The sequence below is a fragment of the Pteropus medius genome, unplaced genomic scaffold (assembly GCF_902729225.1).
Source record: "Pteropus medius unplaced genomic scaffold, Ma_sr-lr_union100, whole genome shotgun sequence".
Classification (NCBI taxonomy): Eukaryota; Metazoa; Chordata; class Mammalia; order Chiroptera; family Pteropodidae; genus Pteropus; species Pteropus medius.
Window position 1 is genome coordinate 11,481,174 of NW_024350924.1, and position 23,716 is coordinate 11,504,889.

General features: G+C 52.0%; 4 protein-coding genes and 2 non-coding genes across 11 annotated transcripts in view; 4 read left to right on the top strand and 2 right to left on the bottom strand.

The window, feature by feature from the left end:
- The window catches only part of BNIPL (BCL2 interacting protein like), a 10,915-nt gene extending 4,062 nt beyond the window's left edge, over nt 1-6,853 (top strand). For 2 of the 6 annotated variants that reach the window (XM_039841572.1, XM_039841575.1), the window contains exons 5-10: nt 3,913-4,095; nt 4,279-4,381; nt 4,557-4,688; nt 5,398-5,484; nt 5,669-5,767; nt 6,243-6,853. In XM_039841572.1, the coding sequence (XP_039697506.1) occupies nt 3,913-4,095; nt 4,279-4,381; nt 4,557-4,688; nt 5,398-5,484; nt 5,669-5,767; nt 6,243-6,279 (641 nt within the window). In that variant the 3' untranslated portion in view covers nt 6,280-6,853. Of the gene's footprint in view, nt 1-649; nt 819-1,070; nt 1,258-3,912; nt 4,096-4,278; nt 4,382-4,556; nt 4,689-5,397; nt 5,485-5,668; nt 5,768-6,242 lie in introns of those variants that run through there. The other 4 variants (XM_039841576.1, XM_039841573.1, XM_039841574.1 and 1 more) reach the window with 4 other exon arrangements.
- LOC120585322 (small Cajal body-specific RNA 24) lies at nt 2,763-2,891 on the top strand. Its single transcript, XR_005648308.1, has one exon.
- A 152-nt stretch (nt 6,854-7,005) lies between the features above and the next one.
- CUNH1orf56 (chromosome unknown C1orf56 homolog) lies at nt 7,006-9,087 on the top strand. The gene is made up of 2 exons (XM_039841570.1): nt 7,006-8,161; nt 8,961-9,087. The coding sequence occupies exons 1-2, from the start codon at nt 7,100-7,102 to the stop codon at nt 8,979-8,981; spliced, it is 1,083 nt and encodes a 360-aa protein (XP_039697504.1). The 5' UTR covers nt 7,006-7,099; the 3' UTR covers nt 8,982-9,087.
- Nucleotides 9,088-9,161: 74 nt separating this feature from the next.
- On the bottom strand, nt 9,162-9,280 carry LOC120585279 (5S ribosomal RNA). Its single transcript, XR_005648290.1, has one exon. It is a non-coding gene; the product is annotated as a 5S ribosomal RNA (ribosomal RNA).
- Nucleotides 9,281-11,152: 1,872 nt separating this feature from the next.
- Nucleotides 11,153-17,373, bottom strand: CDC42SE1 (CDC42 small effector 1). Its single transcript, XM_039841579.1, has 5 exons — nt 17,226-17,373; nt 13,913-14,221; nt 13,347-13,457; nt 12,053-12,141; nt 11,153-11,791 (listed from the first exon to the last, which is right to left on the bottom strand). The coding sequence occupies exons 2-4, from the start codon at nt 13,964-13,966 to the stop codon at nt 12,067-12,069; spliced, it is 240 nt and encodes a 79-aa protein (XP_039697513.1). The 5' UTR covers nt 13,967-14,221; nt 17,226-17,373; the 3' UTR covers nt 11,153-11,791; nt 12,053-12,066.
- Nucleotides 17,374-17,461: 88 nt separating this feature from the next.
- On the top strand, nt 17,462-23,359 carry MLLT11 (MLLT11 transcription factor 7 cofactor). Its single transcript, XM_039841578.1, has 2 exons — nt 17,462-18,207; nt 22,055-23,359. The coding sequence occupies exon 2, from the start codon at nt 22,061-22,063 to the stop codon at nt 22,328-22,330; it is 270 nt and encodes an 89-aa protein (XP_039697512.1). The 5' UTR covers nt 17,462-18,207; nt 22,055-22,060; the 3' UTR covers nt 22,331-23,359.
- Nucleotides 23,360-23,716: the final 357 nt, after the last annotated feature.

Below are 23,716 nucleotides of genomic sequence, written 5' to 3' on the forward strand. Positions count from 1 at the left end.
CCTTATTCCTCACCCTCCACCTGTGCCACGGTTTCCCCTAACCAACCACTCCCAACATGGTGGAGGAAAGGCAGGCCTGACTAGGTAGGTGCCATCTTCCCGAACTCTGCCCAGTGACAGCTGGGCAGGGCAGGTCTGTCGGGTTCCAGCCCGTTGGAATGAGGACTGCTTCTCACCCCTACTCTAGGTGGAGCAGCTGCCATAGGGGTAAACACCACTGGTTTCGCTTTCATCCTGCTCCCCAACCCGACAGCGGGGCCCATCTGCCCAGCGAGTGCTGAAGCTGGTAGAAATGTCTGTCTAGGAGACGAGACCTGAGTTCTTTTCCAGGCCCGCCCTCCACGCTGCACCTTAATTACAATCCCTATCCCAGTGTCCCACCTCTCATCCAGTTCCCCTAAGACACTGCCTCGTTTGTCTCACGGTCGTCTCTTCCGGGGCCCGGGGCACTGTCTTAGGGTCAGGGAGAAGGCAGAAGCAGCAGGACTAGCGGCGTCCTCGAGACCTGGGGAACTGGACCTGGAGGAGGAATGGCAGGACGAAGAGTTCCCTCGGTGAGGAGGTGTGAGGGAGGCTGGGAGGAGGCACGGATGGTCACCAGGGGAGGGCAGGGATGCTAAACTAGGACTTGAAGGTCAGACGGGAAAAGGGAGCAGAGGTGGTAAATCGTGGCGGAGAGAGAATTGATCGGTTGATCTCTGGCTTGATGCCTTTGGCCTCGCTTTTCCCCCCCTTTAATTGTTTTCCCTGCAGATTGCTCCCTGAAGAGGCCGACACTTCTGAAGGTCCTGCTGGCCCTAAAAGAGACGCACAGGCAGGTGGGTGCAGTAGAGCCTCGGCCTCAGGTTCTTGATTCCAATCCAGGGAAGGGTCATGCCCCCCACTTTGGATTCTGCACCCTTTCCCACGTGTCCCTGGTTAGTCTTCTTTAGAGTTAGATCCCATATTATGGAAACTTCCATATGCAGAATTCAGCCTCCCCGTAACACACACATCTCTATTCTTTTTGTGGAGTCTTCCCCCCAACCCCAGGTACTTTAGCCCGTTAACCTTGGCTGTGGCCCAGCTGTATGCGTAAGCGTCTCTCTGCCCCAGGGTTGCTACTGAATCTGACAAAGGAGCCTGGAGATGATGGAGCTTCTCCTACCCACTCTGTCCCTTCCTCTCCCGGTGGCAGCTCTGACCTGGAAGTAGACGAATTGGAGACACCTTCAGACTCGGAGCAGCTGGACAGTGGACATGAATTTGAATGGGAAGGTGGGAAAGACACCTGAGGACTTAGCTGGTAGAAGTAGAGGCCAAATTCAAGAAGCTCAGGATGGACTTAATGGGACTGAAGTCAGAGCTAATGAGGTGGGGACTGAGAAGTGAGGTCAGCAAACGCTCTTTCCTCAGAATGGAAAAGCAGAGCCGAGAGGTCGGATGTGACAGCAGTCAGTAGAGGAGGGGTGGCGTCCTTCGTTTATTAGGGAAAACTATTGAATGACTGTTCCCAGCCATCACCGAGCCAGAACCGGAGTTAAAAAGATGAGAACAGAGAATTGTCTGTTCCGTAAGAAATAAACATACAAATAAGCGCAGGTAAAGGTTGAGATCTGCATGTTACCTGCAGGTGTGGAGAAGGAAAGGTCAGTCGTGGGGGAGGGGCGGGGTCAGGAAAGGCTCCCCGAGGAGGGGCTCCGAGCTGGGCTCCGAGCTGCGCCCTCGAGCTGGAAGGAGCAGCTTGGGCAGCAGCGTGGCGCGTCGGGGAGTTCAGAGCGTCAAGCGTGACTGTGGGATATTAAGGAAATCTTTCTTCTTCACTCAACGCTTCTGACACCATCGGGGTGGGTTCCCCCACAGCAGCCAATTCTCCAGCTCTCCAGACGCCAGCTGGGTGTCCTGCGATTCACATATGACACTAGACTACCTGGGGTCAGCGCAGATCCCAGAGGTTAAGGGCTTGGTCCCCCAAGACTGCCCCCGCCCCCCACTTCAAACACCAGCCGCATGTTCAGGTTGTCGCCTGTGCTCCTGACCAACTGGCGACTCACGACCCCCTCCTCAGCTTCGATACTGTGCTAGAATGGCTAATAGCACCCAGGAAAACCGTTACTTATCAGATCACAGATTCACTCTAAGAGGATGCCACTCAGGAAGAAGAGCTGCGTAGGATAAGGTGTGTGGGAGGGGTGTGGAGCTTCTGGGCCCGCGGCGGGTACACCACCCTCCCGGCACCTCCACGTCCACTGGCCCAGAAGCTCTCGGAACTCCTCAGTCCGAGTTTTCTTGGAGGCTTCATTATGAGGACTGATCGACTAAGTCAGTGGCCAGTTAGTGATTAACTCAGCCTTTAGTGTCCCCTCCCCAGAGGTCGGAGTGTGAAAGGTCCAACCCTCTAATCACATGGATGGTTCCCCTGGCAACCAGCCGCTCATCCTTTGGGGCTTTCCAAAGTCACCTCATTAATAAAAACTCTGGGTGGTTGGAAGGCGCTTGCTCTGAATAGAAAAAGATTTTCCTTTCACCTTTCTCATCGGGAGCTGTTTCAGGAGCCAGCGACAAAACAAAAATATACATTTATTATTATATCACAGATATGAAGGGCTGGGAGGTAAAGAGAATGCTCTGCTAGGTAGGCAGGGTCCAACCATGGAGATCTTTGCTACCATGCCAAAGAGTCTGGATTTTATTCTGTGGGCAGTGGGGAGTCATCGCATGGTTTTGCTCAAGGAAGTGACACGATCAGGTTCCATCACTCTGAAAAGATTGGAAACAACCTGTGGACATTTATGTTTATTCAGTTTCTTCTTAAGGTGAAGAAAACTCTTTGTAAATGTCCTAGAGAAACAGAGTAGCTTTCTGTTCACCCTTTGCAAGTCAAAAGGTGGATCGTTCCACTACTGACATTTATAAAAATAAAAATAAAAAAATAATAAAAAATTTTTTAAAAAGATTGGGAAGAACCTAAGGCCCCTCAGTAGGGTATCAGTTCCATTACGGCGCATCTATACGGTGGAGTACTAAGTACCAGGCGACTATTTTTTCAGATGAGGCAGCTCTTTCTATTGCTATGGAAAGATCATGCAGAATTAGTGGGTATGGGGGATTGCCATTTGAGTGAAAGAGGTAGGAGACAAAAGCAGGCAATGCTGTAGAGGATGGCATGGGGGGAACGGAGTGGAGGCAGGGAGACCAGTTAGGAGGCTGGTTCTGAGGCCAGGTGAGAAATGCTAAGAACCCGCACAGGCCAGTAGCAGTGGAAAGAACAAAGAGTGTAATGGACATAGATGGGGCAGGATCCAGGGTCCAGTTGTCTCGAGGGCTGAGAGAGAGGAAGGCGTCTCGGATGACGTCCAGTTAGGTTCTCTCTCAGGAAGCTAGATGCATGGCGTCATTCATCAAGAAAGGAAGTGTGGGAGAGAGGAGGAAGAGCATGAGTTTGAGTTGCACTTTGAGTCTGGTGACTTGGAGATGACGGAGGGACACAGAGTGGACATGTCCAGTCTAGGCAGCTGGGGGTTTGGGTCAGAGTTAGGAGAGAAGCCTGGGTTAGAAGGCAGATGTGGGAGTCATCACCTTACCGCTGGTGATCAAACACGTGGAAATAGATGAACTCGCCCAGGGAAAAGCATGAAAGAAAAAAAATAAAGAATCTGGAAAAAAACATACTGACCAGAGCCATTGACCTACAATAATGCCAGGTTACTTCAAGGCCACTGCCTACTGAAAAAAAAGTGAGAATAATGAGTCATAGGAAAGAGTAACCGGAAAGGGGTTGGGTGTATTGGACAAACCAGGGCTAGAGGCATGGTGTGGGGGGGAGTGAGGAATGAGAGGCTGCTGTAATGAGCTCCAGGAATCTCGGGGAGTTACGGGATGCTGGAGGTGCGGGTTCTGTGCAGCTAACCTTTCTCCATCCCTCTGTTTCAGATGAGCTGCCCCAGGCAGAGGGTCTGGGGCCCAGTGAGGCAGCTGAAGGGCTGGGCCAGAGTTGTGTGTGGGATGTGGCTGGAGAAGATGGTCATCGCTGGAGGGTGTTCCGAACAGGACAGCGGGAGCAGCGAGTGGACATGACTGCCATTGAGCCCTATAAGAAAGCCCTGTCTCATGGAGGTGAGGGCTGGCGTCGGTGGAGGGGCAGAACGGTGACCGCTTGAATAAAACGCGTAAGCTGGACACTGTTATTGGGTTCACAGTCCTTCCCGTAACTTCCTGACACCCTCAGAGCCCCTCAACCTAAACATGTCTGTCAATATGGATTTGCTGACGGAGTGAAGTTTCCCTTATCCTTCCCAGGTTACCATGGTGACGGCCTCAATGCTGTCATCGTCTTTGCTTCCTGTTATCTGCCCAGAAGCAGCATCCCCAACTATACTTATGTCATGGAACACTTGTTTAGGTGAGGCGGGAGGCCCGAAGGGCCCCAGGGGGGCTGTTAGGGAGGGAAACGTAAAAAAGAACTCACTTCTATGGTCAGTAGCTGATTGTAGAACCTACAGTGATGTCTCTGTCACTCCCCACGACCCCGAACACACACCTTCCCTGACACTTTCTCCCCCCACCCCCTGCCCCAGGTATATGGTGGGAACTCTGGAGCTGCTGGTAGCTGAAAATTACCTGCTTGTTCACTTGAGTGGAGGCACAAGCAGGGCCCAGGTTCCAACCCTGGGCTGGATGCGCCAGTGTTACCGGACTCTGGACCGGCGGTGAGCCGCAGGACGAGGGGCTACGACGCCATCTCTTCCTTTTTTGTTTTGTCCCTCGATGCCCCTTTCCAACGCTCTCCTGTCTTCTGTCCTCTCTTGGAGTCAGGGAAATCTAGTTTCAAATCTTGCCTTCACTTTATACTAGCCGTGTGACTTTGGACAAGTCACTTTACCTTTCTGGGAGTCGGTTTCCTTATCTGTAAAATGACAGTGAGCATACCTTTGCCCCCGGGCATTTGCGACAATTGCCCCTTCCTCTCCTAGTCTTCCCATTTATTTCCTCTTCCGACCCATTGTCTTCCTAACCCACACGTCCTTTTCCCGCCACGTTCCTTTTTTCCCCCGTCTCTCTCCCATCTTGTTCGCGGGTCTTCTTCCATGTGGAGTACTATAAGTAGGCCTGGTCATGGAGCGATGGGGAAGGTACCGAAGGGACTCAGGCGAGGGCGGGGCGCAGGAGGGAGATGAGGTAGAGAAGACTGACCCGGCTGAGGGATTCTGGGAGGGGAGTTGTCTGGAATACGGAGCACGGAGGGCTGAACAAGATGGATAGAGCCGAGATTACGGATAAGAGAATGGGCCTTAGACCCAATGTGCCGGAGAAATTTAGAAATTAGAGAAGTGAAGGAGCCTAAGGTGCAGAAGGCAGCTGCACCTGATTTTCAGGCGTGGAGGTGGAAAAATAGGACGACCTCACATTCTCTCTCAGGCTCAGGAAAAACCTGCGCGCCCTGGTGGTCGTCCACGCTACGTGGTATGTGAAGGCCTTCCTGGCACTGCTCCGGCCCTTCATCAGGTACTAGCTCTGGGGACCGGGTCCCTCTTCCTCTGCTCCCCATTTTCAAAATCAGAATTAAGAACTTGCCCCATCCCGACTCGTTGTAGCCATAACCACTCTACTTCTTGCATCTCACTTCATGGTGGTCTCCAGGAGCCCTCTTCCCAGTATAAAACACACTTGGTTTATCCTCTCTTTTCAGTTCCAAGTTCACACGAAAGATCCGTTTTCTGAACAGCCTGGCAGAGCTGGCCCAGCTCATCTCCTTGGATCAGGTCCACATCCCTGAAGCTGTCAGACAGTGAGTTCTGAGCTTAAGCCGAAAGGCTTGGGGTGGGATGTGTAAAGCCAGTTTCCATTTTCTAAATATCTTGGGGGAGATACAAAGGAACTAAACGCCAGAGGCTCTGCTTTCGGATGCTTCGCGGCATCTGGGAAAACTGCACACACCCGGGGGAGAAATTAAGGATGCTACTGTATCCGAGAACAGGTGAAAAGCTATACACGTAAGTGCCGAGGCATCAGGGATTAAAGGAATGACCACGGCACAGAATTTAGAGGAGATTCAGACCAGCCCCAGAAATGAGAAAGGGATGTGTTGGCAGCGAATGGCAGAGACTATCCAGTGGGGGAGGGGAGCTAGGATCAAAGGATCCTAAATGATGACCCACTCAGGCACCCAGTAATCTAACTCTTCCAAGTCCCCTGGCCTCTCTCCCCAGACCAGAGTGAAACCAGGTCCTGCTGTTGTACCACTTTTTCTTTGTCTCTCCTAGGCTGGACCAGGATCTCCGTGGCTCAGGAGGGATCTAGCATAGGACTGGAATAAAAGGCCTTAGATCCAAGCAAAGATATGGACCTGCCTGCACCCTAACCCCCGAAACATCTGAGCTGTTTGTAAATCATCTCGACCTTTGACCCCAGTACCTCGGGATCTTCCCATCTCCATGGGCGTCATTCCTTCGCTGCCCTGCCTTCAAAGCAGGGCTTTGAGGTCTGGAACCGGATCTGCGGTGGCTTTCATGTCAGACATAGGGATGCACAGAGCGACGTTTTTTATGGGAAAGTACAAAGCTGTGGGTCTCAGTCCTGCTTCAGCTGTAGAACTTTGGACCAATAACTTCCTTGCGTCCCCTTTTCGTCCTTGGTAAAGGAAAGGGCCGGGCCCCTTCCACCTGGGGCTGTTGGTCGGAGAAGGTGAGAGGTGGATGGGAAGGGCAGGCCAGGAGCCGCTGGAATCTCCGGGAAGCGCTGGGTGCCCCTCTTTCCCTCTCGGTCAAGCCTGCTGCCTGCGAGCCTGGGAACGAGTGTTTTCGAAACCTGCCTCTCTGTCCTCTCTAGTCCTTTCGGGTCTGTAGCGGGTAATAAACTGCGGTGAGAGACTTAAGCTCTGCGTCGAGGAAGTGAACTTTCCCCCCAGCCCCTCGCCTCCCCCTCCGGCTGCGGGTGGGGTTCCCGCCTTGGGGTCCCCGAGGACAGAGGCCTGGGAGGGGCGTGGCTCGCGCGTCGGAGCCCCGCCCCCGCGGCCTCAGTTCTAACGACCCGGCAGGTCGAGAGCCCAAGGGAGGGAGAGGAGGTGGGAGCCCCGGCCTCGGTCGCTGGCCTCCCTCCCAGCCCCACACGGCCTAGCCCCATGGTCCCCGCCGCCGTTGCGCTGCTCTGGGCCCTGCTGCTGAGTCTGGGGCCCCGGGCGGCGGCGGGGGCCCAAGGCCTGACTTCGACCAGCACGCAGCCGGTCAGTTTCCGCCCCAGGAGCCCGATGACCCAAAACGACTGGTCCACCGCCCGGACCAGTGTTTCCCCGAAGAGTACGGTAATCATAGAGGACGAGGATGACATGGTGGCCGCTGCCGACCGCCTGGCAGGCCCGGCGGCTGCCGAGCTCTTGGCCTCCACGGTGTCCACGGACGTCAGCGGGTCGCATTCGTGGGACCGGGAGGACGGCTCTTTGGAAGAGGGGGTTGTGATTAACGCGGACAAGAACAGCTCGCGATCAGAGGTTGTCAGTACCGTCTCCAGTACAGCGACGGAGTCCAGCTCCAGGTTCCCGGCGAACGTGCAGGAGGCGGAGTACAGGCTGACCACCAACATGGCGCCCTTCACGGGCAAGTCCACTGACGACCTGCTGCTCACCGGCAGCAGCCTGACCAAGTGGACCACGGCGGGGGCCACCCCCAGACGCTGGCCGCAGTACTCGTCCACAGCCATGCCGCCTCCCGAGAACCTGCGGCTGATGCTCATGCCCTGGGGCCCGTGGCACTGCCACTGCAGGTCGGGCACCATGAGCCGGTCCCGGGCTGGGAAGCTGCAGGGCCTTTCGGGGCGCCTCCGAGTTGGGGCGCTGAGCCAGCTCCGCACGGAGCACCGGCCTTGCACCTACCATCAGTGCCCTTGCGACCGGCATCGTGAGGAGTGCCCCCTGGACTCGGGCATCTGTTCTGGCACCGGCTGCGCCACTCAGAGCCGCGTCGCCACCGCCGGCACCGCCACCGGCACCACCACCACCACCACCACCACGACGACTACGACCACCACGACCACCACGACCACCCTACCCCCGCTCAGCCAGAGACTCAGACCCACCCCGCTGCACCTCCTGGGCCCCAGCGCCGCCCTTGATTTTTGGAGGCGGGTCAGGATTGGGCTGGAGGATATTTGGAACAGCCTCTCTTCCGTGTTCGCACAGATGCAACCAGTAAGTGTTCGGTGATGAGCCGGGATCTTTGTCGATGGATCTGAAAAGTCCTGACAGCCAAAACCCTCTTGCTAAACCAGCCAGTGTGCTCACATGAACTGTTACTTATGTGCTTGGTTATTGATCTGTAACATGCATTGGTTTATCAGTGTTATCATTGGCCATGGACTCCACCTTTTATTAGGCAACATGTATTATCGGTCATTAGCTGACGGTTGACCCAGTTGTTAAGATCGTACATATGTAAACAATTCTCGATGCACAGATAATGCATGTGGGAGATGATTAAGTTTTCAGCTTACTCATGCAGTTTAACAGTCACAGCAGCCAATATTTGAGTCTTGCTATGTGCACTTTACGTGGGTCAGTTCTCCAATACCCCATGAGGTATTACTGTGCCCACGTCACAGATGAAGAAATGGGGTCTTATACAACTGGTAAGTGGCAGAGTCACAGCAGGATTTAAACCGGGTTTGTTTGACGCTAGTGCTGATGCTCTCACCGCTGTCCCAAAGAACGTTCTCAAGGAATGACAGTCCTCTGCTTCCCCAAAGGGCCCCCAAAGGCTCTGACTGACCTGACGAAATATTCTCAGTTGGTAGAATGACAGGACCTTTGGGGAGAGGGGATGGACAATAAAATGTAGGCTTGGTCATTTTGCTGGTTTCTGTTCCTTCTCCAAGTATAAACGGGGGGAGGGGGAGTTGTGCTGAGGGAATGAGAGTTTGTGGGGAAGCAAGGAAGGGAAGAGAAATAGCTTTGTTATAATATTTCGCCTTTTCTCTGTTTCCTCACCCAGATAGACAGAAACCGGAGGTAATGGCCACCGAGCTGCAAGAAGCGTCAGAATCTCGCCCTCCCCTCCCCCTTCAATCTCAGCACCCACTGGGTATTTTTAGTACAGAAAAACAAAACTAGAAAAAACATTGTTCGGTCTTGTGTCTTTTTACAGAGGTATCTGAGGGAGGAGAGACCAAAACTCTCTTGACTTTTTTTTAAATGCATACAGCACCTGGTCTTCCTAGGTGGTCTCCCATCCAAGTACTAACCAGGCCCCACCCTGCTTAGCTTCCGAGATCAGACGAGATCCGGCACATTCAGGGTGGCATGGCCGTAGACGCTCTGGGCTCTTAAACTGAACTGTGTGCCAGCAGCATCTGGCCCTTCCTCTGTCCCCCAGAGAAAATGTCATTCATCCTCCTCATTTCCAAAGTTGTTCTTGAACAAGTGCTTCTTTAAAGCCTTTAAAATCTCAGGTGAACACCAAGAGAAGGGACCAGGAAGAGTGGGGGGCTGAGCGCCCCCTGGAGGCTGGCGGCCTCCTGCCTTCACAACCTTCAGCCGCCTTCTCTCCCCAAAGGGCAATGTTGGTCCGAAATTCCACGCCAGCCACTTCCTAGGAGCTCCTTCATCAGCCATCTGTAGCCTTTAACCCAGCTTTGCCAGTAGTGATAGACTCTGAGACTATTTTGCTTAAACTTTTTTATTTGAAAAATGCATTTAAAAGTCCAACAAATTTTTTAATATAAATTATGACTCTCAGACCCATTGTCATCACTCTAAATATTGTTAAAGTGATGGCAGCATACACATCAGAGACGGAACTAAAGGCGAGAGAGCACCAAAGAAAAGTCTGTGTCCAAAGAATAGGCATTAGGATAAGGCTGAAGATCAAGGTGACCAGTGATTCCAGGAGTCCCCCATCTTTCTGCCCTGTCCTGTCAACCCTTCAGATCTAGTATAACCCTCAGGCTATTGACTACTTCCGGAGCAACTAGCTAGACGGAAAGGTCAACTGTGAAAGTATCTCTATGACCAATCTCACTCGGACCCTGAAAAACTTCGGGAAATACCCTGAAACTTGAAAAAATTTAACCTCAGTCACTGTAGGTGGGGGCAAACTGGATGGATGGTGGATCCCAGTTCCCACAGTCCTGACCCCCAAGCTAATAAATGACAGCTCCTCTGTCCTGTTCTGCCTTCCAAAGCTTCCCACGAGGAAGGGGCCAGAACAAAGAAGACCTGAGAAAACAAAGTGCCTAAAGACCCTGCTCCTCCATCCCTCTCCCACCGAGAGCACTCTTCAGCTGGGCGGGGGGTGGTCTTCAGACAAAACTCCCTGAGCTTTAAAATTCGGGGAGGATAAGCTGGGGTGTCTGCAGCTTCTCTCCTCGCTCCCCAATTCCACCACACCCTGTTCACGCCTCCACACAGGAAACCCTCCTCCGAGAGCGGGAACAGAAGCACAGCACGCGTCCGTCACAGAGACACCGCATGCAAGGGCAAGCAACACAATGAACAGTCGTTTGGAGGTTGTATGCAGCCCTGTTAAGCCTAGTCTACAAGGGCCCTAGTTCATCAAGGCTCAGGCTTAGGGTGAATCATGGGATGGGGTACTGGGCGGGGGAGGGAATCAAAGAGAAAAATATCTTGACTCTAGAGCAGTAGCTCTCAACTGGGGATGATTTTGTCCCCCTAGGAGATACTTGGCAAGTCTGGGGCCATTTTTGGTTGTCATATCTAGGGTGGGCCAGGGATGCTGCTAAACATCCTAATGCACAGGACAGATCCCCATGACAAAGAATTCTTCAGCCCCGAATGTCCAGTGTCTAGGCTGAGAGACCTTGCTCGGTGGGTCTCCTTGCTCCCAGGTAGTGAGGGTCTTAAGCTCCTGAAACTCACAGATGACTGCTCTCAACCTGTTTCTCACCCGCCTCCCGCCCTCAAGGGTCAGGAAGTCCACGCTGAGACATACAAAACGCCTAGTTTTGCTGAGTTCTGGGTTTCTCTCCAGATCCCTCTTCTTTCTCTCACCTGGGCCAGCAGGGAGGTTGGCAGAGGGCAGGCCAGGTCCCTAAGACTTAAATGGAATGTCATCAGGTTAACATCCACCTCTCAACTGTCATTCAGTGGGATATAATAAGGCCCCTAACAGCAATGGAGTTAAGGACAGAGGTAGTAGCAGGATGGGGGGAATTAAGAGAACTCATCTTAAATTAAAATTTTAATTAATTAAAAAATAAAGGAAAGATGTTGGGGAGCTAGCAGTGCTACAGAAACAGCAGGGTTAGAGACCTAACTAGAGAAAGACCTTGGTATTGGCAGAGAGATACCGAAGAGATGTGAGCTTAAGGTCAGATTTAAAGAGAGCAGACTGGGCAGTGGCCGCCCGCCCGCCCAGCGCCAATCATTCATTCCAGGAGGAAAGAGAAGGGCAGGCAGGTAGGGAGCTTCTCAGCAAAGCCAGCTTCAGCTCTGGTAACGTCGCCCACCTGCCACTTAAGGAGTTCCAGGTTAAGAGTTTAAAACAGGTGGCACTGAGACCGTCATTCAGGAGCAGGGAACCCAGTCCGGGTTCCCAGGAACTCCTACTTCAGATCTGAGCGTGTCCACGGCTTCGGCTGAGTGCCTCTGACCACCAGTAGTCACTTGTTCAGTCCTGCTGCCTTGACCCCATCACCAGGAGGGGCTACAGCCAGAGGGAGCAGAGGGAGTCCAGCCCCCACGCCTTCTGAGGCACTGTTAGGCAGACAAGGCAAAACGGGGGCCCAGGGCACTGGTTCTAGGAGGGACCTGGTGGGGGAGCATCTCTTCTGGACTGGACCGAGTGGAGGTTTCAGACAGTAGAACCTGATTTTTTAAAAAAAGAAGATTAGCCTCAAAGAAAACCAAGGCCTTAGGGGGAAAGGCAGCCCCCAGCGCAGACTGTTCCCACAGCGGGCTCTTCTCTCCGCCTGTCTGCTGCCTGCACACCCCTCTCTCTCTGCCCTTCTGGACCCTCCATCCCTGATTCTGCCACTCAAACTCCTCCTTGCGCTTCCCATCCCTGCAGAGGATCAGGGTCCCGAGGCGGGGGCTGGAGGTGCTGGCTGGGTTTCTCGAATGACTCACCATTCCCGGCGGAGCTACAAGCCCCGAGGACTGCTCCACGGCCTGTCCCGGCTCCCCTTGGACCGCATCTGCTCCTGCACTGCGCCTGTCTGCGGGAAAGCGCCCGTGACGCCCCGGCCCCCGCCTTCCTGCGCACAGAACACGCACGCACGCACACGCACGCATGCACACACACGCCATATTAATAATTTCATGCACATTTCATTATTACGTATCGCGAGACATTACATGCATACACAAGACACACATGGACATGCACACACGCATGCATTACTTGCATCACGGCGCATTAATTTCATGGCCACACGCGACGACACATGTAATACACACGCATTTCCATTGCCATGCACGCATACTCTTTGGCGTACACACACGCATACACACGCACACACGCATATTATTATTTATTAATAATAATTTTGGCGCATTGTTATGTATTATCAAGCAAGATGTTATACACATGTATGTACACACGCATATATGGGACACATTATGCATTATTATCGCGATTTCAGCAGACACGGAGGCAAGGCATTACACACGTTATTACGCCAAGACACACGCGATGGAGAAAGCGCCATTAATGCCTTCAGCTTCCGCTTTTCTGTAGAACACATTATCATCGCATTTGACGCATTACATTATTACCTGCGAGGGAGGATAGCCTTTATTTCCATAGGGAGGTTGACTCACTTTCTAAGCGAACTAAAAAGGTTAGTGCAACCGCCATTCTTCCAAGGGCGGTCTCAATGCCTCCCTCCACACTGGCCTTCATGAGAGAGAGATAAAATGAGTCTTCTGCTAAAAAGATCCTCTTGCAAAGGACCTTCTCATATTTATCTAAGTTTTGCAATTGGTGAAAAGACTCCTTCACTATCTCCAGGCCCATTTCCCTTATTTTGAGCAGAAATACATATCAGCATTATTTAGGACAGGGGTGCTCGGCCTTTTTCCTGCCCCGACAATCCCAACCACAATGACTGACTGGCACGGAGGAGTCCGTTCTTGAACAGAAGGAAGGGTTATGGTTTTTGGAAAAAATCATCCAAGTAACTCTTAAAGACATATATATCCCCCATCCCGATGAAAAACAATCTGCTCACTGCAAAAATGAGGGGGCCAAGGCGGGGGCCCTGAAACGCCAGGGCTCAGGTCGACACGGCTGGTGACCGACACTTGCCTTGCTTTTTACTTCCCCACCGAGTATTTCGTCATGTCCCCCGCTTGAACTTTCAAAAAGGGGAACAGTTCTAGGCCACAACCCCATGTGGACCTGCCCCCATTCCCTTGTTACCATGGCAAGTCCATCGCCGGCCCCCATCTCCCCAGAGCCAATGTGAGTCAGGTGGACAAAATTCATCGGTTCCCCAATCATGGTCCGGTCGATCCGTCTCCTCTTCTTCTTCTGCTTGGAGAAAAGGGGGGCGTTACGTCTGAAACCGCCTCCTGCAGTCAGTGGCAGAAGGGAAAACCACTAAAGGAAGAGCGAAGGGCCTGGTGGGAAAGGGGACAAGGCCCAGTAACAGGGACATCGCCAGAGTGTGAAAGGCAAGGCTGGGCCGACGCAGAGAGGACGCAGGCAGGGTGCTGAGGGCAGTGGCCTGCACAGTGAACACTGGACAAAGAAAGGACATGTCAAAGTCACCTCTGGCTGATGAGGAAACAATGGGGAAAACTGACAGGTATTAAGCTCCACCTGCAGCCCCGGCCCAACTCAGCATGGACAGGGACAGGAAGCGACAGCCAGCGGGATCCTCACTTCCTCCCCCAGCACACACCTGCCTGGCCTGGGAACTATCCCGAGACAGACCGGCACCCAGACCAGCACCGGTAGCTAAGGGGCGGGGCGGAGAGACTCACCGGCTGGGGTTTCTCTACCACACAGCAGCCCAGCTTGTGCCAGAATTCACTCATGTTCCCCGCAGGTTCCAGTTTCACGCCTCCGCCTGAGGCCCCAGAGGGCTCCCGCTCTGCTGCCTTGACAGCCCGCTCCTCCCCTCAGGTGTAACAACACCTGGGTTCACAGCTGGACAGCTCTAGAGAAAGAGTCCTGGGAACCCTGAGCTGGCCAGTGAAGGTCAGTGTCTCAGACCCTGAGCAGCGTGGACGAGCTGGGCCAGAGGGTGGGGCGGGCGGGCACGAGGCTATGCGCTCCTCAGATGTGGAACCCTGGATGAACGGAAAGGTTAATGAGAACCCCCTCCTTGAGAAGCCTCCCGACAAGCCCGTCTTCTCGTCCTCCCTTTTAAAGGCCCTAGTCCCGTACCCGACACTGTCCCCAAACGTAAGAACCACAGTCTGACTCTGAGAAAAAGGAACCAGGACACCAAGGGGCTAAGGAGTGGTAGCTGCTGCCACCCGGGAGACGAAGGGGGCTGGAGGCATCTAGGGTGAGAGGAGGGGAGGGGACCAGAGGACAGTGGCAAAGTCTGGGGTTGCTCCGAGCTCTGCCTCCCTTCTCCCACGGTTTAGGGCAGGAGGGGAGGGGCACTTCAGTGACTTTGAATAGGAAATGGTGGTTTTTTGTTTTCTCAAACAAGGCCTCCACCCCGTCCCTCCCTCCTTCCTTACCTTGCCCCGACACCTAGGTTTTCTTTAAGAAAAGAGAACCTAGGTGTTCAGGGCAAGGTAAGGAAGGAGCAGCTTGGACCTCAAATAAGATTCTACAGTGAGGAATTTCTTCCCTCTCTGTTCCCTGACCTTGTTCCTCCTCATTTCCCTGCACTAAGATCCAGCCCCTCCCAAAAAACGGTTAACCGGTCCCTTATTACTTGACCTTGGGAGCCTTCCCGAAGGCTGACCACACTGTGTCCTGTGTCGCCGCACCCCTGCTGTGCACCTGTTTGCACATACGTGGCGTGGCCACAGCTCCGTGTGTCTCATACGGACCATCTGTGCACTGTCGTAGGTACACGTGCCAGGTATCTTCTGTCCCATGAGAATTTTTTTCCAGCCTCCCCACCCTCTTCACATGTCCTATCGTGCCACTCTGCTCTGCCTCACATCCCACAGGACCCGGGCCTCCTCCTCCTCCTCCCTCTCCTCCCCCCCCTCAGGCCCTCTTTCTCCTCCTCACCACTTCCCCCCCAAGTGTCATCAGCCAACCAGACACAGGAACTTTCCAACAGCATCAGTGTCCAAGGAAGAACTTTCATTACTGCCGGCCAGGGCAGGGCACACCTAGGTTGCCCTTATGCACACTGCACTTCTCCAGTCCTATAATACAAGCCATCTCAAAGGTTCCAGACAGGGCAGTTTGCCGAATATCACACTGAACATGCACATGAACCTCTCCCTCCCTCCAGGCCCGAAACCCTGAGGCCCTGGGGCCCTAGACTCATCTAAGAACTGAGGGCTTTTTTCTTAACGGCCTTGAGATGAGATCACACAAACACTGAGACACAGCTTCGAGGGGAGGGAAGGACCCAGGAGTCTGGACTTTTCCCCTATTTCCCTTCCCACCACTGGAGGGGAGGGGTAGCGAGACAGGGCGGAAGTCAGGAGCAGAGAGCTGTGGTCAATGGGGAAGTCGGTCACAGGGTTTGTTGTGATGGTGGCCGGTGGTGGCTGGAGGCAGGGGTGGGGTGATTCAGATAAAAAGAATCAGAAACCCCCAACACCAGACAGACAGGCTGCTGAGCTGACTCTCCCAGCAATACCCCCTGCTCAAGCTGGGGACAGAAGTGGGTGGTGAGGGGTGAGGGGGGAAGGAGGGAGGGGAGGAAGAGGGGGAGGAGGAGAGAGAGAAAGGGGCAGAGAGGGAACAAGGACGGTTCTGTTCCTTTTCCAGGGACCTGGCCAGAGCTGTGTGGAGGGAAAGTGTGTGTGTGGGATTTGGCATGAAATGACCAATGATGATGAGAAGTGACCAGGAAATTCCATTCCCTAGGCCATAAGGGTCTCTAAAACTTGGGGGTGGGGTCACAGTGTAGAGAAAACTGGGCAGGGAGAATGGGGAGGAGGGACAGACTGCGGCCAAAAAAGGAAGTAAGATCGATTTGGTTGTCACTCTGGTTCTTTAAAATATCTAAAGAGTGGGTTGAGGAAAAATAAAGTCCTGAGCAACCCGGAAGAGGTACCGAATCCACGGCCCACTACTTCAACCCCACCTGAAGGGGAAGGGGCTGGGAAAACAGCAGCGGGGCTCAGGATTAGATCACCTAAGGCCAGATCCTCACCGCCAAGCCAAGGAGGGCTGAGAACTGGGCCTGAGGCCCAAAGAGGAACGGTGAACTGCAGCTGGGAAAGACACCAAGGTCAAACTGGAACTTAAGAGCTAAGAAACTACTAGGGAGTGAGCAGGAGAAGCGATGGGAGAGAGGTTCCAGGGAGGAAGGACAGACAGAGGTAGTTTCCACGGCGGGTTCCAGCCCCAAACCGGTTTGCCCGGTCCCGCTGCCTCCAGCCCCAAAGCCTCCAACCCGCTGCCTGACAAGCCTTCACAAGAAGCAGCTGGGTTGAAAGAGAAAGAGAAAGAGCGTTAAGAGAATGGAGTGGGCAATTCTGGCTAGAAGCCCAGGGCTGCAGCTGGTCCCTGCGGAGCCCTCCAGACACGGAGGCCTGCTGAGGGGTTCTAGAGAAGTAGGGATGCACCCCACCTTTCAGACAAGTGACCGGCATGTGCCCCAGCATCTACCGTGCCCTTCCCTCAAGGACGGTCCTGTGGGGACGTAAGAGGAAACAGAAGTAGGCCCTAAACTCCCCCTCCCCAATATTTTCAGCCCTTTCAGTCAGGGATTCCATTTCTGCCCAGCCCCCAAATCTACCCCGAAATTCTCCGCTCCTCCCACCGCTGAACTAGGGGCTGGGACCGCTCTGTGAATCCTGGGGACTCTCGCCGTCTTCCGTGGCTGCCTCAGCCTCAGAACCGGGACCCGGCTCGTCTTCACTGTGTCTGGCACACGCCACCACCGAGGGCCGTGACTCTCGCAGACCTTGCCCCGTCCCGGCTCCCCGCCGCCCCGTCCCTTCTCTCCGTGCTACTCTTGAGCGGCCTCCGCCTGCCGGCCGCACGGGCGTGGCTGGGGACGGCGACTCAGGGAGCGCACCCCAGTTCCCACCGACCCAGCAAGTCCGCAGTCCAGGACACCCTGCCCCCACGCCAGCATCCGGTGCGGCGCCGCCCGGCGGGGCAGGCGGGGCGCGCGGCGGGCGACGGGGCCCACGGTCTCACCTGCTCCGCTCCGGCATCCAGGCGCCCGGCTGCCGCGGGTGGGGGGCTCGCGCTCCGCGCCCGCCAGCGTGGGGTTCCCGGGCTCGCTCCTCGGCGCGGCGGGGGAGCCGAGGGCGGGCCGGCAGGGGTGGGGCTGGCCGAGGGCGGAAACGGCGGCGACGCGATTACGAAACCCGTCGCGCTGGGAGCCGGGCGCACGGTGCCCCCCCCCGCACCCCGAGGCGACGCCGAGGGCCGTGGGAGGCGGCCCGGGAAGCCCCCGAGGGCCGCCGCCCCTGCCGGGCGAACCGTGGGATGCGGGCCCCTGCAGGAGGGCCGGGCCCCAGGCTGGGTCCCTCCGCGGAATCGCTCGGGCCCTTTGCGCGCCGCGCTTTGCGGGGCAAAACGTAACGGAGCCCCCCAACCCCCCCAACCCAGCCCAGGCCCGAGATTCTCAGAGGCGTCCCCCAATCTTGTGCGTTCGACCCCGGATGGAACGGGGCTCCGTTTATTTACCCATTGTGAGGGTGGTCGGGCGAGGAGTGGGGATTGGAGGGAGAATTTTCCTGATTCTAAAATCCTTAAATGGGGGAATAAGGGGGCACTCCTCCCCCCCGTTGTCGTCTAGAGTTCAGATTTTTCATCCATAAACCAGAAGTCAGAGGACAGTTAACTGCCCATTCATTGCCCCCTGGGTCAGCGTGGGGGTGCTGGAAGGGCTGGGCGGTCAGTCCCGCCTCCTCCCGAAAGCGTTCAGGAGCCTCGCGTTTGAAGTAGCCGAGTCAGGCAGGGAGGGGCGGGGAGTCCTTCCGCCACGCTTAGGAGGGGCTGCATTGCAGGGGGAGACTGAGCCGACCGACTCAGTCACCGAAGAGGGAGAGGGAGCGAGGAGACAAAGCCGGCGAAGCCCCCACAGCGGTCCTTCTCTCCATCCAGAGCAGGCGCCGGAGCCCTGCGGTCCGCCCTCCGTCTTTGGAACACGCTAGTAATCCGTTGATAACAGGTAAACTAAACTGAGGGAGGGGGTAGGGGCCGCAAAGGTAGAAGAGCAGCCGCTTCTGGTTAGGTCGAAGACCCCAGATGAAGATGGGGTTGGGGACAGTTCACGCGCAGAGAGGGCGCCGCTGTGAACAACGAACGGGTAGTTATTTGTTCACCGTTTTGCATCCCTTCGCTCAGGCCTCCATCCATGCCTTCTAATCCTGTACACAGACGTTAATTATTAATCACTTACTTGTAGTTATTTCTCAGTATTTAGCACCTTATTTCAAGCATCTATTTGCCTATAATTTATTGTCCGGTGTATTTATCTTCAGTCTAGTTATCTGTATCTTCCTTTTCAAGCTGTAATTTGTTCTGCCAGGTTTTTTTGTTCTGTTTTTATTTTTATTTTTGATGAATCTCTAGCCCTACTGTATCACCCTAGCTTCTACTTCCCTGTGTTCCCCATTTTTTTCTGTAGTGTTCTGAGGTGTCCACCCTCACTCCTAGAGGAGTTTGCAGGGAGGGAGGTGAGATAATATCGAGATGAATCCTCACCTTTCTTTTAACAGTCTCCTCCCCATCTCAAACCTTTCCTCCAAAGAAAGGCAGCTTGAGGTAGGAAGGCGGAGGCCTCTGTGTTAGGGAACTGCCTGATCCCACATTGAAATCAGTACAGCGCATCAGAGCTAGGTATGGGGGCAGATTCTGGAAAAAGAACGCTTATCTGCAGCTCAGTGGAATAGGTTGGGGGGACATGGCTAATAAGAAAATCCAAGCCCAGAATGAGACACTTAGGAGATGCTTGCCAGAGAGCTTCCATTCCATTCCATCACCATCCCTTGTCCTCCTCCCGTCGTGGCAGCATGACACAGCAAGGCCTGGCTGGGTAGGCCCTGGATTTCCACTAAGGGGTCTGGACAAAGGGTATTTGGGTGTGTCTCTGTGGCTCAGAGAGAATGCGTCTTTCTATACTGTATATTTGCTAATCATGTATCTCTAAGACTAGACAGTGACATTTAGAAATTACCTAAGGATAATGGGAAGCATTTATCGAGCATGCATTATGGTACAAGGCACTGTCCAAGCCCTTTAAGTAAATGAGAGATGTAATATAGATGAGGTGTGGGTGGAGAAGATTTGGGGAAGGGAAGAGAAAGCTAGCTGAAAAGAGACCTCTTTCAAAATTTGGGTACTTAATAATTAAATTCATACTATATTAAATTTTTAAATTTCATAACCATTGTAAAGGGTATTTCAGCTCCAATTCACTGTGTAGTCAATGTTCTTGATTTGATTTTAAGTGCCATAAATGCTTGTATGTCTTTCTAGAATGTAGGTACTCTCTGTACCTGTCTCTGAGTCATAGCTAGAGATTTTAGGCGTTTTACGTTAATATTTCGTGAAATTTCCCTTAGCTTTTTGAATTGGAAGAGCAGCTCTGCCAGACACCATTTGTCAGTAGCATGACGACTGACAAATAAATGGTTTCGGACAGTTTGGATGCGTTGGCTGGCTGTAAGAAAAGGAGTCAGTTTGTTAAAGAGGTTTTCCCTTTCTCAGATTCTAGCTCACTCTCCACTGCCTTTTGATTTTCACCATTCAGATCAGAATCGCAGGAACAATCAACACCTAACCCACTGGAGATCTGTTCTCCAAGAACTAAGAATTTTGCAGGTTTTGAGAATATTGGTGTAGGATTATATTAAGCTGTAGGCAACTATCTGTGTACAACACATCAAAAAAGGGTCAGGTCAGACTGGGAATCTCGAGACCTGGGTTCTATCCAGACTGGCTAGAAGGGTTCACGGTCACTAGATAATTTCTAAGCTGTCTTCTAGTTTTAAAAGTCTATGATCTTTTTTTCCTCTTATGATTCTAGTTTTTAAAGAGCCTATTTTTTGCCCAGCATTATATACTAATCTCACTCTGGAGTGGACTGGTAAGGGAGGGGATATAGAAGAAGCCAGCTACGTAGGCAAATAACTGGTAATATTATTTAAAAATCCCTGTGGGCAGAAGTCAGTAACGCTATTGACTCCTCAAGTTTGCTTCTTAGGCTCTATCGTCCTAGACCTAAGCCGGGGTTGGTTGGTTGATAGATACAGCCATTTTTTATAGCTCTCCGTGCACATGTTTCTGCAAATTACTGTGGAGATGATCGGAGCTGAGTATCATAGGCTGATGACCTCATCTTTCCAACATGCTCCCACCCTGTTCCAGTCCCTGCATCACATTCTTTCTAAGTGGCTTCTCTGCTGAGTAATGTTCAGTCCCCAGAGCTTATTTTGGAGCTTGAACTCCAGAAGAAAAGGAGCAACTCAGAATTCACTTTTAACATCCTCGTCTACCCACTCACCACTCAGAAAGCTGCTATACTCACACATAGATGTGTTCTTGATTAAGGTTTCCTCTTTCTGCCTTAGTAGAGACATTTCGCATTTATATGGGTTATAGTTTCCATGGGGTAGTGGTGATCATGTCCCCTAACACATTACATGGGGGCATTTTGGAACCTACTAGCTTCCAAAGGCCACTACTTAGGAGTCTCGAATAGCGTGTTGGAGGAAATGCTGAAAAAAAAAACCAGGGTAGATGGAAGTGAGCGAATTTAAGGCAAGCCTGGTGAGAGCCAATAGAGAATATTGAAGGAAGACCTTTTGAAAGGGGGCTCTATTTTTGGAGGCAGTGGAATGTTCTTTCTGCTCCTTTGGGAACATTCCATGTAATCTTTCTTGCCCCTTCCCTTGGCTAGTAAGCAGCAGGGTGGAGGCTGCGGGGAGGTATTACAGTCGTACAATATCAGGGTGTGGATGGGATGAGCAGAAAAGGTAATAGAAGTACTCATTAAAGCATGGGAAAGTATCTAATTCTGTTAAAGTCTAAACTTTACTTTCCTAACCTGGAATTTCCAGTCCATTTGCTGACTTCATCGGGTATATCCTTGCACTGGAATCAGAGAAAAAGAGACCCGTTAAAGCATAGGAAAATTCTTTTAGCACCTGGGTTTTGTTCTGAAGGAGGTAGGCCAGAGAGAAACGGATAGGCTATTAAGACTTATCTGTGGACTAAGAGATGGGAGTGGTAAGGTAGTCATTGTATTAAATAGTGAAGAGAAATTAATCGGCAGCCTTGAATGTCTTTTGTGTGCAATGCTCAGCACTTGTGGAAAAAAGTACAAAATAGATGACTGGTTTTTACCCTTGGGGAAACTCAGTCCCCTGAAGGAGATAAGACTATCCCTATACAAGACAGTAACAGTGCTCTGTAAACTGATAGTCAGGTGAAACTACACGGTGTTGGAGGAGATGCTGGAATAAATAGGGTAGGTGGAGCCGAGTAAATTTCAGAAGTCCTGGAAGAGGTGAGTTTATAGTAGGGTTTAGAAGGCAGGAAGGAAAGTAGGAGAAATCTCATGGAAGCCCCTTTCAGAGATACCATGACCTATTAAACCAAAGGCAGGAAAAAGTCACGTATTTACAAATATAAGAGGAGTTCAGGGCAAAGATTCCTCTAGAGACTTGAGTGGAGTCTTGACACTTGGGTAATATTTTAAGATGGAGTGGAGAGAGTTAAGCAAGATAGGAATGAGCTAGCAGAGAATGTATACTACAAAGAATGGGGACAGATTCTGGAAGGCTCTGAAAACCAGATTCATGATAGACTTGAAGCAGTACACAGTAAATGTCATTCCAAGTTGGTGAGAAGTTAGGAAGTGGTAGAAAATGGTAGTAGAGGAAGGGTTCTTGAAGCTTGTCCTAGGGAACTTGGATTACGTACAGAGGCAAATGGGGATGTAAAGTTTCTAAGTAAGGAAAGGCCATGGGCCTTTGCTGTAGCATGACGACTGACAAATGGTTTCTTTCTAGGAAGTTATGAGGGACCCTGTGAGTAGCCAGTACAGCTCCTTTCTTTTCTGGAGGATGCCCATTCCAGAACTGGATCTGTCGGAGCTGGAAAGCCTGGGTCTGTCAGATACATCCACCTACAAGGTCAAGGACAGCAACGTTGGCAAAATGACCGGGCAAGTGACCGGAAGAGAGGAGAAAAACCCTGAAGGCGATGCCCTCCTTGAGTACAGCACGTTCAACTTCTGGAGAGCTCCCATTGCCAGCATCCAGTCCTTCGAACTGGACTTGCTCTAAACCCAAGACTTCTCTCTCCCACCACCTTGCCCTCATTGTCTTCCCTTTCGAGACCCTTCCTTTCCACCCTTTTCCCCTATTAATCTTGCTCTCTCCCATCTATTGTGTTGAGGTGGTGCTGATGAATCCGCCAGAGGTGTGGTGTTATTTATTCATATATTTATTTATTTATTTATTTATTTAATCAGTTCTCAAAAGCCCTTGAGCCACAAAGTGAACGGTTCAAGCAATGAAGTGCTGGGTCACTCCATCCCCCTGCCACCCACCCCCGCATAATTCTAGAAAACACGCCAGATGGGGGCACCAGAGAGTAGTATGGTAGTACCAAAAGGAAGGACTAATTTTTTACTTCATTTCAATCAGCTTCAGAGGTTGCGCGAACCTTCCTAATTTCCTGCTCCAGGACAGTAAACACAAATATTTCCTCAAAGGTTGATGAATATTTTGTAAATTTTAATTTGAGATTATCTGCAATGAGACAGTAGGATTTCTATAAAAGGCTAGGCTGGTAACTTTTTCGATCCTGCTCCTTCAGTAATACTCTTTTCCTCAGAGAAACTACCTTTTATATAAAGGTATAAAACACGGGAATAATCCATCATGGAACATGCAAACAGGAAAGCACTGAGTCACTTCAGATGTAGCTACGTGCTCTCAAAAGAGTTTCTTCTTCAAGCCTACTCACTTGACAACTTTGCTTCTGGCTGTGGGTTAAAAACTGTAGCTGAGGAAAATCACTCACTTTCATATCTTAACATGCAGCCTTGCTGACTCATGATAATCTGTAAGGTTTTGATTCCGTTTCTAAAAGACATAGGTTTTGGTCCTTAGTATTTTCGACTTGCTGTCCTGCACTTGCGATGTGTAATATTGATCAGCGGGCCTCAGGCACAGTTCTTCAGCTACCCTGAGACCGTGGAATGAACAATCACGTTCTGACCCTACACCGTCCCCACTCCGTCCATGATTGTCGCTGCTGATTTGTGCTGCCATTTATTCATTTCTTTAATAAAGACATTCAATCCCAGGTCTGCATTCTAGTTTTTTCTCTCTTCACAGGAAAGCAATATAGATCTCAAAAATTATTAGACTTGTTTTCACATGCAGCTTTTATGTCTTTATCTTTCTAATATTCTGCTTGAGGAAGAATACTTTCGGTAGCCTTTATACATTAAAATGATGAACTTCAGGTTGAACAGGTAGGTAACAAAAAGGGTGAAATCATGTTCAAATTATTTAGGGAGAAAGCTGCAACCAAACGCTCTTCTGCTTGCTCACTACCATATTTTGAGGTAGTAATTCTAGGGACCAGTGGCACGAAATCTGCTCTTCCTTATCTCAGCCTAGGTGCCTGAGAAAATAAACGAATTTACCCAAATATGTTAT

Coding starts and splice junctions, on each gene's coding strand:
- CDC42SE1 (XM_039841579.1), bottom strand. CDS start 13,966: ATGAGTGAATTCTGGCACAAGCTGGGCTGCTGTGTGGTAGAGAAACCC. Junction 13,458..13,912: donor TGGTAGAGAAACCCCAGCCG/GTGAGTCTCTCC, acceptor TTCTCCAAGCAG/AAGAAGAAGAGGAGACGGAT. Junction 12,142..13,346: donor CCGGCGATGGACTTGCCATG/GTAACAAGGGAA, acceptor GCTTTCCCGCAG/ACAGGCGCAGTGCAGGAGCA.
- CUNH1orf56 (XM_039841570.1), top strand. CDS start 7,100: ATGGTCCCCGCCGCCGTTGCGCTGCTCTGGGCCCTGCTGCTGAGTCTG. Junction 8,162..8,960: donor TGTTCGCACAGATGCAACCA/GTAAGTGTTCGG, acceptor TTCCTCACCCAG/ATAGACAGAAACCGGAGGTA.
- MLLT11 (XM_039841578.1), top strand. CDS start 22,061: ATGAGGGACCCTGTGAGTAGCCAGTACAGCTCCTTTCTTTTCTGGAGG.